At 39.3% G+C, this 15521-nt stretch overlaps 1 protein-coding gene across 1 annotated transcript in view; it reads right to left on the reverse strand.

The window, feature by feature from the left end:
* CDH2 (cadherin 2) overlaps positions 1-15521 on the reverse strand; it is a 204110-nt gene that overhangs the window by 27840 nt on the left and 160749 nt on the right. Inside the window, exons 8-13 of the mRNA XM_004455761.4 lie at positions 9648-9785; positions 8822-9007; positions 6363-6616; positions 4853-4995; positions 1973-2206; positions 1444-1677 (exon numbers count right to left, since the gene is read on the reverse strand). Of these exons, the coding sequence (XP_004455818.2) occupies positions 1444-1677; positions 1973-2206; positions 4853-4995; positions 6363-6616; positions 8822-9007; positions 9648-9785 (1189 nt within the window). The remainder of the gene's footprint in view (positions 1-1443; positions 1678-1972; positions 2207-4852; positions 4996-6362; positions 6617-8821; positions 9008-9647; positions 9786-15521) is intronic.

Consider the following 15521-nt stretch of genomic DNA (forward strand, 5'->3'; position numbering starts at 1 on the left):
GTAAATTGGAAGTGGATCCCGAGTCTTCCTGACTCTCTGAAGCCAGTGTTTTTTCTGCTGCACTATGCACATTCCCTTTCATATTAAACTGCATGTTTCTGGGAAGAAGACTAGAGGATTTTGCGCAGTGGAACAGCATTAGGCTTTTGTGTTTTACACTTTTGTGCCAGGTGTGGAGCCATAAATGGTCCCAGGAGTTGGTAAAATTAGCAACAATTCATTTTCCTTCAGAATGTTCTAGTCACTTCATGCCATAGTCTGTCATATCTACATCTTTCTTTATACGTTGGCATATGTGTCACACTTCAGGTGAAACGGAGACATATCCCTAAGTGTACATCTAGGAATGCATCTTGTCTCAAATCTGGGGATATCAGTTCATATTCTGAAGCAGAAGATTTAATGACCCCTATTTGAGCACATTTTTATTATTGGCCATAAAGTAAATTTCCTTCCTTTAAAGCCAGATACATGATCTCATTTGTCATTGTTCTAGGGCTAAATCTAGCGAGGGGATTATTAGTATAGCATGCAGGTTTCAAATTATAGCCAAAACAGTCTCCACACAGGAAGTAAAAAATGCTCAGTTTCTGTAGTAATTGCTTAGATGAAAAGGACAGAATTCTAAATTGCTAGAACCCTTGTAAGTGGAGAAAACATAAAAGAAATGGCCAACATTTTCAAGAAAGTGATTGGAGCATAGCATGATCGTACAATAAACTTAAGTCCTGCGGCTATTCCACGATAAAGCTCAGGGCCCAGGCAATTTATTCCTTTAGCCTGCGTACTTAGAAATGGTTCCTAAAGTCCTTTCCAGTGGTTAATTTCTCACATTCCATTGAACCAAAGATGCCAAAATATCTTTAAAAAGGAGCAATTCCTTAATTGACACTTACTGTGAAGACACAATTTATTGAGCTGTGTAACCATTTCTGCTATCAAATGTGCTGTATGTGAAGTACAATCTCTCACAATTTTATGCAGCCCTTCAGAAACAAATCCCTTGCATGACTGGAGCAGGTGCTCACTGCACTTTATTTGAAAGAAATTGAAGGAAAGTGATACACTTATTTTCCTCCATCACCAACTATGTGCTATAAATTCATACTCACATCCTAAGTATTCAAACTTAGGACTGTTTAAACATTTTACTATGAAAAGATGGCTATAAGTCCCCAAGAAACCAGAAACAAACCTGAGAAAACAATAACAGAGCATGCTGTCTAGTTTTGTTGAAAAAAATTCAGTGCATAAGACAAATTCAGGGGTTGGTTTTTTTCTTTCATTCTACATTGGACTTGGCTCTCTCATACATGGTTGGCAAGAAAATGCTCAGAGGGACAATAGAGTTGCTAGATCACTTTTAAAAGCAATGGCAGCAAACTTCTCTGGTAAGTATCACAGAAGCAAAAAGAATTAATATCTAAGAGACCCAGAACTTACTGAGCAATATGATGATGCAGAGCAAGATGGCAATGATGGCGCCCGTGCCCAGCCCAGCACCCACGATCCTATCTGCATCTGTGCAGTCTCCATTGGAGTCACACTGGCAAACCTTCACGCGGAGGCTGGAAATATTTGACTTGGGAGGATTGCCTGAATCTGTGATTATGATCGGAACTTCATATATACCAGCCTCAAGAAATTTTATCTTTAAATTAAGCTGAGCAAAATCACCTATAGGAAGAAGGAAATATACAATTTGATGGGTTAATACATAACATGATAAAAAACACCTAGCACATCCCAGAATACATTTACTAGCTGACAGTATAAATAAAGTGGATCATAACTATGCAGTGTTGTGAAGGTATTTTTCGGCTTCAAGGGCTTTTACTAGTTTGTTCACACTTTAAGAAGCTTTGAAAATACATTTAATGAGAAAATTCTAAAACACATAAAATTAACTTTTCATACCAGGTTTCAAAACCTTTTGGCAGCATATACATTTAAATAATTAAACTGCTCTTACCATTAAGCCTAGTGATGGTCCAATTTTTCTTAATAGTTCCCGGCGACAAAGGAAGATCAAAAGCAAATGGTCCAGCATTTGGATCAATGTCATAATCAAGTGCTGTGATGTTAATTGAATTGGGGTCTGGAGTTTCACAAGTCTCTGCCTCTTGAGGTAACACTTGAGGGGCATTGTCATTAATATCAAGTAAATAGATCTGCAGAGTGCCTGTTCCACTCATAGGAGGGATTCCTTAAAAAGGGAGAAAAATTACAAACTAATGCTAAACAATTCTCAATTACTGCAAAATTCTCAAAGTTTCTAGCTTTCTTGCCCTCATTACTGTGTAACCCTGTAAAAATCTAGTTGCCACCTCATCTGGGCAGACGGTTTTAGGAATAAGGCCACTTCTTGCTTTCTTCTTAGGATGATCCTGGGCAGCCACTGCTGCCCTGCAATGCTTGCCCCTTCCCCTTGGTGGCCCTGTGGCTGTCCCTGTCCTCACTGTCCATCACTCTGGGCCCTGTGCATATGCCAGGCTCCCCTAGGCACTACGGGGACTCTACCAGAAGCAGAACACAGGGCTGCTGATCTGGTAGTCCCTACTAATTTGATGGCGAATCAAGACATAATGTTTTTTTAAAGTTCAAATACAGCTATCAAATACTGAAATAGCCTACAGACAAGTAATATAGTTCCAGAGACCTCATCTTGGGAAAAAACACCAAGGAGATGAGGAATGATATTTACTCATCAACCAACTACCTGTTTCAGAAAGCATTAGGCTGGCTTTACATACATTATTTCATTGCAATCTTACAAAGCAGTTTTAAACAGATGAGGAACCCCAGTTTTCCTAAACTGCCCACAGACACATACTCTTGTAAAAGTTGGAGCTGCTACTGAGTAGTGCCTAATGCCAAATCCATTTCCACTCCTTTAGAGGACGGTGTCTCTAAACCTCCAGTAAGTTGCCTCCTGTTCCGTCACTCTGCTTTATAAATACGGCTGCCTACCACAGCCCAGGGGCTTAAGTGACCCGCCTAAGGTCATCAAACTAGGAAGGTACACATACACACACTCCCCAAGGGAATTTCCTACAAGGAGAAATCCCTCAACACATCTCTGAGGAATACAGATGGCTCTGAGAACAGAAAGTTAAGGCAGATGGGAAGGGTGGCTGCCATAATATTCTATACCACTGTGACCACAATGGTGCTCCACTGCTAGATGAAATTTCTTATTTATTATCATATTTACTATTATTTGACTCATGACAATGTTCTGGAATAGGCAAGGTAAAACACTTTATGAATAATGAAACTAAAGCACAGAAGGTAAGACCTTGCCCAGTCATTAAGGAACAAAACTGGGACTCCACATCTAGCCCTGTGATTTAAAGTCAAATGCATCTGCAATGTATCACAGCTATGTAGACAAAACAGCTCACTTCTCTCACATATCAAATACCCTTTCAATTAGAAAACAACCCACCTTGGTGAATGAAAAGCTCCGGATGGAGCATAAGGCCAACGTTTATATATGAAATTTTATGGCTCTTCAAATCTCAACATAATGGCTCAAGATATATTACTTTAAGTTCCACTGCAGAGGAAAGCTGTTGCTTACATACGGCGAGAGAGCATAAAGCCAACACTAATTCTATGCTCTGATGTGTAACGGCAGAAGCAGTTCCTACCAAGGTCCAATTCTAAATACTGGAACATTTGGTCACATTTCGGAATGGATAAGAAATACCGCTTTGGCCCTGTCACCATGTAATTTTACTGCAGATAGTAATCTCATTGCATGTTATTATACAGGAGTTGGAAAGATTCATTGAGACTGATGTTATCAAAAGTGTTGATAGGCCATGTTTTTCAAACTGCACATCTTGACTGCTAAATTAAAGTCTGCTATTTTTATTAAATGCTAACATTAATAGTTTACTGCTCAAAATATTTTTAAAATATGGTTGTGATTTGGTTTGGAAACTTTTAACATATAATAGAAAGAGCTGACTGCTTAGCTTATGCCATATACTATTTTAAGCACTCTATATGTATAAGTCATCTTATACTCCCCCAAATCTCATGAGTTGGGTACTGTGACCGCTGTCCCTATATAACAAGAGAAAACTGACAGATTTAAAACCTTGTGGCCCATCTTGCAGTTAGAAGGGGGCAGGGTGGGAATCAGGACCCAGGTGGTGGGAGAGCATTCAAGGGCCTGCACTCTTGGATGCATGTCATATTGAGTGTCAGCAGAGCAAAAGAAGCCCATCCTCACATTCAGAAAAGGCATTTGCTTTTGCCTTACGGATCTGAAAAAGTGCTTAACTATTAATCTCCACCATTTAGAACCCAACAGAGACCAGACAGAAAAAAAAGGTGCTAAAGTAGATGTTCCAAAACCACTACACTAAAGCTTCGGTTTCACTTATCTCAATTTATGAATGAAATTAAGAGCTTCTTAGCCAAAGGCAGATTAGAGGCAAAGAATTAGAAAGAAGACGACTGCTGCAGACAGACATACTGACGGCAGCAAGCAGACCAGCAGGAATACGAAAAGACCACCTGGAAAACCAGTGCCTGGAACCCCTGAGGGGAGACTCAAACTAGAGTCATCAGGCATCATCGACGAGTGGCAGGGCCCTAAAATAACTACAGTTTGTAATCACAATGCTAGGTTATCATAGAAGGCATATGGACATCGAGAACATTCATTACAGAAGACAGGGAAAGCAGGCAATAGAAAGCCCACTGGAAACGGAAAACAAAAGTTGGGAATAACTGAGTTTGGTAGAAAACCTCATTTCCTGACAATTCTTATATGTTAAAGGCTCTACTCTCTTTAAAAGCACACAGGATAATAAAATGAAAATATTTAATTACATACCATTGTCAGAAGCAAGGAAAGTAGCATTATATATATTGTTTTTCACGTTTGGTGACTCTCTGTCCAAAACAGCAATGGTAGTTATCTGCCCATTCACAGGATCTATTTTTAGCCAATTGGCAGGATCAGATAATTTTGTGTATCTAAAAAAAATGAAAGCACAGCCAGTTTAATTCTCTGATACGAAACTTAATAAAAATAAAGCCTGTCTTAAAGGTTTGATTCCATATATAACCAGCCTGTTAACTTGCATTTTTGGTAGATGAGAGTTGCAAATGCAGCTTTAATGGGGGAACGTATTTCTGTAGCAGTGATTCAGGGAGGCACACAAAGGCTGTGCTCGGTCTTGCAGGAAACCTTCTGTAGGTGCCTGTGGGGCAAGACTACCAGCTCAGTCTCCCTTCTGTGGGTCAAGGCGGCTTGGACAGGCCTCACTGCAGGCTCTTGTCTAGTTCACGGACATCAACGCTGGAGAGAAATAGCTCCACTTCACCTCCTAAATAAGCAGGAGCCCTAAATGCATTGGACTTAGAAGCAAGTATAGTAGAAGTTGACATTTCAGCCACAGAACACAACTAACACGTTTTACCACCTCATCATGGCGGAGATGCCACCACATTGAGGAGAGCCCAGGTCCCACCAAGATCCCCCACACTGGGCTTAGCCTCAGAACCACACCCTGCCAATGGAACCATAAGATTCAAGCAGCGGATTTATCGCCTTGAACTCTTCTGGGCGTGAAGTGGGGTGAGCTTTACAAACCAAGTACGACCAATGAATTTATAGATGGGAAAAAAATAGACTGTTTCCAGAGGTTTAAAAAAGTGTAAGATTTCAATACACCCAATAATTAGCTATTTAGAAATGAAAAGACAAGGATAGGCAATTATCTGTTAGCTGCAGGTCTGAAAGAAATTAAATACAATATGAGCTAATTTAAAAAATGACCATCGCCAGCTATGGATAATAGTTGTGAGGGGTATCTTCCTCCAGTGTCTGCTCTCTCATCAGAAAGGATAAATTCGATTTTGGTGCAGTTGGAAATCTTTACAGTATTATAAGAGCCATTACTATTGTACAGGTAAAGGATGAAATTAATTAGCTCTTAGCTCTTGGTTTTGGCAAAAGTTTTCTTCTTAATGTGTAGAGAAAAGATGAATGCTACATGCTTCTGAGAGTCCACTATTTAATTATTGTAGAACCTTTTTTGTCATATTTGGTATAAAAGTACAGGCTAAATCATTAACTGTTAAAAAACAGGTTAGAGTGGAAAAACCAAAAGGCCCTTTTTCCTTCAAAATAATACAAGTAAATTCATTTTTATACTTCCTATCTAATATAGCCATTGACTTACTGAGAAGAAAATTCATCAAAGAATTTAATACCATCTGGCAATAAAGTAATTTTGGTTCCACTGAAAATTTCTTACTCAAATAGTAAGTTAAATAAATTCATACACTGCACAGAACATAATACAATTTTGAAGGACACCACAAATGGAATTCCATACCTAATATTTTGCTGCATATATCGATCTGGGTCCTGAGCAGTGAACGTTGTGAGCATGGTACCAGCATGAAGGCCTTCTTCTTGGCGAATAATCTTGGGATTTGGATCAAAATAAGGGTTTTCATTCACATCAATAACTGTAACAGACACAGTTGCGGTGGACTGAGGCGGGTGTTGAATGCCCTTGGCTAATGGCACTTGATTTTCTGCAGCAACAGTCAGGACAAACATCCTATTTGTTTCAAAGTCGATTGGCTGGAAAAATTTTAAAGAGGAAAAATATATTTTGGTAGGAAATAAGAACATTTGCATTCTGCAGGTTATTCATCTATCAACTCCATTTCCAAAGCATTAATCTTTCATTCACTGCACCATGAGATTTCTCTCAAATTCCTGGAAAATGTGCATTAGCAAGGTCAACAATTCAAATATTTATTGCTATTTAACCTATTTACAAATCTTGAGCATTTCAAAGATTTAGGTTAACAAAATAATGCATATTACTATTGTTCTGATTCATTTCTTAGGTACATCTAAAAGCCTGATGATTTTTAAGAGGCACTGTTACCACAAATACTAAATATAAACTAAAGGCAACTGAGAAAATGATCGTCTCAATCTGTACTCTTAAACGTTGGAAATAAAGAGCACTACTGGCCCAAAAAAGCTTTTACCAGCCAGTGACGAAATGGGAAAACAAAAAAATGGAGAAAACGATGCTTTTTTTAAAATTCTTTTTCAAAAAACTAAATTGATTCCGTTTAAAAGTAACACTCATAACTTGAAATGCACATTTTGAAGAATGCATACATGCACCCACATACCTTTTTACAATGATAGTGTTTGGGGTGGGACGAATTTTTTGTTTTTGCCCTGACATGGCAAACTAAAATTGTAGAAGTTTTCCAAAACAATTTTGGATGTTTTACTGGTCTGTAAAAATCTCACATCTAGGAACAACACTCTAGATAAATGCGAAAAAACCTTAATGTAAATTTTAACTTGCAAAGTTCTACTGAATTCTGCTGTCAATAATGTTACTAGGAGTCAAGTAAGTAGACTGGACTTTCACTCTTAATTTTCCTTGATCCCTCTTGCAGAGGTGCAGAGAAACATTATTGTGCAGCAATAACAGGAAACGAGTCTCCTGGAGTGCTCCAATGCCATCAGCAGCAGTCCAAGAGTGATCAAGAGTTAAAGTTAATGAGAAAGTCAAAATTTTTGCACAAACTGCACCAGTTTCACAACCTAGACCACCTCCTCAAATAGTCAAGCACACAGAGATTCCAAACACTTTCTTTTCTCAATTATTTTAAGACAGGAACGAAGCCAGAGAGTAAGATAATGTTTTGAGTGAATTCTTCAGCCATGTGAAACATCCATGGCATAACATTTACTTATGCTAAGTTTGATGCACACTTCTAAGTCCTTTCTTGGGTGTCAAGCTCATTCATCCCTCATGGCACTGTGACGTAGGCACAATTATCTCCACTTTCTGCCTGCATGAGGAAACTGAGCAGAAGTAACTTGCCACAGTCACACCATTAAAAGGCAGAGCTGGGATTCCAACACAGGTAGTTGGACTCTGGAATACTTTTCACTCCACATTTTTGTTCAGACATTTCCTAACCTCCACCTCACGGAGGGGGTGCCACCGTCACTCTATTCACACACAAATAACATTCTCGGCAACTGGTACCTCATGTACCTTTCTATCGAAGGCCAGTAAGTGGGTTCTCTGCCAAATCAAGAGGGTTGGGCACTCTTGGTGGAGGGCAAAGAAGCAAATATCTTTACCTGGTGAGGAACAGGAAGGAACTTTCCCTTTAAAGAGCTTTTAAGTTAATGCTATGTAGTTATTACATTTAAACATCCTCCTTGCCTCCAGCACTCTTTTTTTTATGTTTTTGCTATTGAAGATTAGATGATCCAATTCCTTCAAGTCTTGAAAACAGCATTTAAAAACAGCAACATAAATTCACAACCTTTTGAAAGCATAGGCTCTCTTCTCCCTCTCTTGTTCCATTTTATATCTGTGGGATTTTCAGGCTTGTTCAGTACCTACTAATCCTCTAACAGCAACCTGTAGACACGGCAGGTGTGGGCATCATATCAAGAAGCTACCAAATGACAATCAAAACTTCTGAATGCAATATGTCAATATGTAACATTACTAGGGCCAGGTCAGTGTTCAGACAGGGTGAAACTGCCCACAACAATTTACAAACAATCATATTCCAGTGACAAAATGAGAATACCTCTGCTGGCCACAGTCTCCACCTAAATTTAAAACTTAACAACGATGCCCCCCTCCCAAATGCAGATTGATTCCACATTTAAGGATGACTAAAAACAGAAAGTCCTAAAAGTCAACAGCTAAGGAATGTTACTGAGGATGGGGCATACGCCGGTCACTGCCGCGTGGCGATGGGAGAGCCCAGTGGCCTGCGGGGCACTTACTTTCACCACGGTGACTAACCCGTCGTTGCTGTTGGGGTCAGTCTGAATGGCAAACCGCCCTGTGGGGTCTCCACCGCTGATTCTGTACACCGCGTTCCAGGCCGGCGTATGGGGCTGATCCTTATCAGTCACAGTTAGATTGGCTACTACCACCTCCACCCTGTTTTCAGGAACTTCGCCGTAGAACTACAAGGAAGACAAACCACCATCAGAGCAGCGAGGGGCATGGCTGAAGGACAACACGTAGGGATATCGCCGTGATTTTAAGGTGCCGTTAAATCTTTATTACCTGCACTAAACGAGGGGCTCAGTTATGCCGGTAATCACACTATTTATACATGACTTAAAAAATATGATAACTTTTTTCAGTAGCCCATTTTTCTACCAAATTATGTTACAATTTAATTAATATTTAAGTTAGCAGCCACTTGTGAGTACTTGGGTGATTAAAGGGGGGCAGGGGAGAGGACGTGTCTGTCGGAAATAATTTTACTCCAGATACAGATAATGATACGCTGAGGACTAGCATAAGTCAGTTGTGCAATCCGTGTACCTGGAAATATTTATGTTTTTTTTGTTATAACAGCACAGAGTCTTTTCGGGCCTCATTTCCAGGCAGCATATTTTAACAACAGTGATTTAGAGACTATCAGAAAACAAATTACTTAGATTCTTTATTTTCCGTTCTGGTAACAGAAAATGTCTCAGGCAGTAGCCATTCTATTACCAGGTTAGGCAAGTTCCACCTCTGCTTACCGCATTTAGTATTCATGACCAAACTTCTCAGTAATGGACCCAAAGTTCTGTAAGTGACAAGTGTACTTACAGTCATGGCAGTAAACTCTGGAGGATTGTCATTGACATCGGTCACGGTGATGACAGCCGTGGCTGTGTTTGAAAGGCCGTAGGTGGGATTCCCTTCCATGTCTGTGGCTTGAATTATTAACGTATACTGTTGCACTTTCTACAAAGATAACAACAACTTAAATGAAACTAATTCCTCAAGAAGACATAACAGTTGTTCTGTAAATGGCTCTTTATTGCACACAGAGAACACGGTATCATTCATTCTGATTAACACTACTTGAAATTTCTCAAGTGGAGTTTACTTTAACTTATGAAGCACAGGTCTGGTTCCTGTCTAGAGAGATTTAACTGTGTATATTCGCCTCTGCTGGTAGAAAGGAACGTGATGCAGATGTGTGAAACTCACAGCTAAGCTGTAGCCTCATCTGGATTCAGCCTCTCTTTTCTTCTGAATGTCACGACATTGTGATCAAGCACAAAAGCTATCTGGTTTGTATTTACTTTTTTATCTATTAACTTCTATCTACTTTAGGATGCTAAGACAATGAAAAAGCCCAGAAAGCAAACTATATATGTTTTCCTTCCACATATTTTTATATATATTCTTTCCATTATAATAGGGTTGATAAAATGTTTTCTCCTAATTCTCACTAGCATATACCATTTACAACTATATAGGAGTAATATATTCTTAAAGTTGAAGCTTAAATAAAGGGTTTATCCTTATATCATTAGTCCCAGAAGAAAGTAGGTATTTAATAATTGCATACTGAATGGACTGCCATTTGTAATGTAACACCCATTGTGCCCCTTTGTTTTGAGCACAGACCTAAAATGGCTAAGTCTACATTTACATGTGGACAATTCATTAGCAAATAGGCACTCATGGTTTTCAAATTCCAGATTGAATTTTTTAAGTGAGAGCCAAATTAAGCTGTAATGTATCCAAGAGAAACTCTTGAGTTTGTCTGAGAATTCTGTGGCACTAGCTGACAAAGTGTTTCACAGGAAAACCTAACCAAAAAGCCTATCTAAAATCATTTGACATCTCTGTGGAAACCAGCACAGATTAAAAAGACAGATCATTTTTGGAAATGTTAAAACAAAACTCACTTCTTCATACAAAAATAAACTGTCACTGCAAACCATGGTTTTCCCTGATTCTAAATATAGCTAACATTATGAATGGCCATTTTTAAGGGATTTCTGGAGCTTGGAGAGAACAGACACAAATTGTAGCTTTGGATTTAGTTGTTGGTGGGAAGGGCAAGGAAAGAGAAAGAAGTAGGAGGGAAAACCAAACCTCATACATTAGATTTTAAGTCTCTGTCCACCCAAATGTCAATCTCTAGCAGCTATTAATGTTAGGTTTTTTTGTTTTTCTAAACAGAAAATGCCACACATTTCTGTATAAGAAAAACAAAACAAAACAGAATATCGCTGGTTGAGCCATTTAAATTTCTCTTAGCCCATGCTTACATATTGCTGAAACATTTCTCAATGGCCTCCTTTCTTGATCAAGAGTTATTCCAGCTTCATGCCCTGGTGGTTAGTGAGAGAATTTTGCAGGGCGGTCAGTTCAGCCTCCCATTTGAAAACCAGGAAAATAAAAATTCATTATGACTTTGAAATGCCATGTTTATTAGCTGTTATATGCAGAAACAGAAGAACACTCTCAAAAAAAAAGAGAAAAAAAAACGGGAGTTTTGATTTCTAAGGTTTTAAAAATCCTCATAGATATTATACAGAGACACAGTACTTTTTAAGATTTTGATTCTTCCTCTTTAAAACATCTTTAAAATCATTTAAGTCTCACATATACAATTTGCCAATGAATTGAATACTCGGATCAAAAGCTAGAACTTGAAATTTCCTAGTGCTTCAGGCTTGTCTTGAAATCTTTGCTACAAAAGAACTTTATTATTTCTAAACTAGGAAATCTCTTCAAATAAAAAATACTACATGGGCAAATAACATCATCTCCATTTTCAAATGCTTGATTGACAAAAGATTCTAACATTTTTTAAGGAAAACACAATAGATTAAGTTTTAGTCACCCTTACTACTTAGAGCTTCTTTGTCTAATTTAGTCACTGGCATCTGATTCTGAAGCTGACATTTAGATTCCAGAAGAATTTGACTTCCCACCCTTACACCCCCAAATCTGATCAAGTGGCATCCTTTCCCTCACTTCCTGTTCTATGGGGGATAAAATCTCAGCTCATCAGCTTGTGGTCAGTCCCTCCTCCTCTGGGACACACCTTTCACTCAACTTATCAACTTTCACTCACTGTCCCACACCTTGAGCTCTTTGTATTTCTCTTCAAATGCTCTATCATGACCCTACACCACACTGCCTTTGCCTAGACCAGTGGTTCTTAATGGGAGTGATTTGCCCCCCATGGGATATTTGGCAATGTCTAGAGACATTTTGGGGTGTCAAAACAGGAGGCAAAATTACTGACTGAGAAGGACCTAGTAGCTAGGGATGCTGCCCTTCCTCTCCATTTTGAAGCTGGCTGTCACAGAGCTTAAAGGTCACCTCCGCAAGTTCTGAGAGTCTCTCAGGCAGAGCTAATTGCCTCGTTTGGACTGTGTGCACACAACTAGCTTCTGTCTGTTTTTGCTTTTATGGCTGTTATGAGTCCATATTTCTGTCCTTGCCCCACTATACACACACAAATACACACACACTCTTGCTTTTTTCATGGGAGTGTTGCTGGTCTACAGCAAAATGCTTGACCTAGAAATTCAGCAATACCTGTGTTTGAATGTGTGGTTGGCTAAATAAATGGATGAGAAACCTTGGGCCTTGCATTACCTTATAAGTATCATTTCAGGTTAAGGAAAAAACATTTTATTTATATGGCTAGCTATCATTTATTCACCAATACATATACTGGGAACATAAATTAGGTCACTGCTCCCCAAACTGCAGAGATTCACATTCCATCTTCCCAATCCTGCCATATATTCATATTTCTGTATTGAGTCACATACTATTTATCTTGATATTGACTCACTTTCTTAAAACCTAAATTAATTTATTGGAAAAGTACTGTAAATGGAAAACTAACATCACTTGCCATAAATAGTAACTATAAAAAACACAATAAAATTCTTGGACTCTGGCAGTCTCTACTTGATGGTGTGGCGTCTAAATGCCTTGTGGTCTCTGGCTGTCCCAGAGGTTTTTCTATGTGTACCAATTAAAATCATTATATGTATACCACACTTTTGAATCACTGAAGTACAGTGGTATAAGTCAATGAGGAGGTGAGAACATTCATTCAATCCTTCTTCATTTGGCAAGCATTGTCTACTAGATGCCAGGTAATATAGTATTTACTTGGATAAAATAATGAACAAAACCCGAAATGGCCTTGCTTTCATCAAGGGACGGAGATAGATATTCATGAATTATACAAAGCAATATAAGCTGCAATTGTGGTAAGGGTAGGAAAAGTAAGGTGAGAGTTCTTAATAGGAGCGTCTGGCCGAGTCCTCAAGCCTGGAGTGAGGAATGAATGCAAGAGATATTTTGGGGATAAACTGAAAAGAAGTTGATCACTAGGTAGTTTGGGATGGAGGGATGGCAGTGCATGGGAAAGGCAAGTAGAACTCGGTCTTAGGAGCCTGGGAACTTGGCCCGGTCACATGAAATAGGAACTTCATGAAGAGTCAGCAACAAGATGACAGGTTTGCTTTCAGATGCACTGGCTTAAGGGCATGACAATCAAGTAGTAATGTCACAGAATTTAGGAGGGCAGTACAGGTTTGTAAGCCTGTTCAAACTTTCAACCTCTAGCTCCAGTTCCCTCATCTCTCAACTAGGTCTGACAGGAATATCTATTTTTTAAGTTTTGTTGTATGCTTACTGTATGCTCACACTGTTTTAATGACCTTGATAAGAGAAAAAATCTAACACTTACTGAGTACTACTAATGTGCCAGGCAAGATGCTAAACGCTATACATGATCATTGTTAGTTCTCACAGTAATCGTATATGGCTAGTGAATAGCTCTCTCCCCATTTTACAGATGAAGACACAAGTCTTAGGAAGGTGACGAAACCTGCCAGGGGTACCTGGCCATACGTGACAGAGGTAAATTGACCCCAAGTCTATTTGAGCCCAGAGTCTGTATCATCAATCACCCCACTCTAATAGGGCCCTTCATGGAAGTCAGAATTTGTGTGCAGCCTGGGTGCATCCTGAGTGGGGGAAGTAGGCAGAAAGCCAGATTTCAAGGAGGTGAGGAAGGAGTGGAGGTGAGAGTGAATACGGATTGCCCTTTTGAGAGGTCTGGTATTGACCTGAAGGACAAAGTCTAATAACCCTGCTCAGGATAAGAAGATGAGGAACACATACCTTGATGAATACTGGGAATAAGGATCCAGACATAATTTCTACATAAAATAGTCTTTATAAATATATAGGTGAGTACAGACCACTGTGGGTGTCCAGAGGAGGGGCTGAGAGCTGAGAGGGGAGAGGATTGGTCTGTTGGAAGGATGAGAATTAGCCTTTTAGATAGACACGGGAATACTGAAGTAGGGGAAACAGCAGGAACAGGAGACTATAAAACCTCAGATTAGTATAAGATTTGCTTATGGGTTTGTGAGTAGTTGGGTATTAATTGCTTGTAAGTAGGAGGCAAGGAATTCTGGGCAGTTAGACCAAATAAGACAAAAGCCCAAAGTCATAGAGGGTCTGTTATGCCATGTTAAAGAGGTCTGACTTCATTATATGGGTTGTGGGGGCCATTCTACCATAGTGGAGACTTAGGCCTGTTTGCAGAAGGAACCTGTAGAGAAGGGAAGTCTGGAATCACAACAGAGAACAGAAGAACACTCCTTCAGGAGAGAACAAGGAACTGAGAGTATAAGTAAAAGGACTATTAGGCTTGGAAAACAAGAATTCTTGGAAGACATAATTCTTCCTTTGCCTTAAGAAAAATGACGGACAGGGAGTAAACATGGTAGCACCTAATCCAATAGATTGCTGCCACCATTTATGATGGCAATGGGGGAAATGATTGCCAGTATTTACTGGACCCTGTGCTGAGTGCTTTATGCTCTACGTTACATAATTGGTACAACCAGTCCAGGGGGATGGTAACTTTATCACCCCCACTTTACAGATGCAGAAGCTGAGGTTCAGGTAAATACACTGATGGTCACACAACCCCTAATAGGCAGAGCTTGAATTAGAACCTAGTGAAGCAGGGGGTGAATTGATGGCAGTGACCCAGAAGGACAAGAAGTGGGCTTAAGGAGAAGGGGCAGGGGAAAAAGAAGAAAATGCCAAGAATAGGCATCACTGAGCCATGTAACAGGAAGTCAGATGGAGATTTTAAAAAAAGAAGACTGGAAACTGTGGTCGGTATAGCTTCAGGGCAGGACAACCTGAAGGACTGATATTTTTTATACCTGCAGATTAAAGACAAATACAAAACTGAATCTCAGTAAGCATTTCAATTATTAGGAGCTCAATCACTTAACGATATCATATATCCTGGGAGAAGAGCAGCTGAAATTACTTTTGACAGTAGAGAAACTGTGAATTTTAATAGAAATAAAAGAATCTTGAGCCTAGACGAGGCCTGAGGAAGTCAGAGTAATTTATCCTCCAGACCTCAGGCAGAATTACCATAAACCATCTAAGATAGATCCAATTTTTGCTATATTAAATGACTTTCAGAAAGGGAAGGTTTTTCATAATTTTCCTAACTGGTTGTGTTTAATAATTTCACTGTCAAGAAGCTATTTCTCATACTGTACCTACCCCTGATTCTCTAGTTTCCAGTCTGTGTCCACATTTGTTTCATCAGGGTTTAGCTGCTTCCAACCACTGCAAGATATACTTAACCACGATTACAGCTCTACTTCAGAC

The sequence above is a fragment of the Dasypus novemcinctus genome, chromosome 16 (genome assembly GCF_030445035.2).
Source record: "Dasypus novemcinctus isolate mDasNov1 chromosome 16, mDasNov1.1.hap2, whole genome shotgun sequence".
Taxonomy (NCBI): Eukaryota; Metazoa; Chordata; class Mammalia; order Cingulata; family Dasypodidae; genus Dasypus; species Dasypus novemcinctus.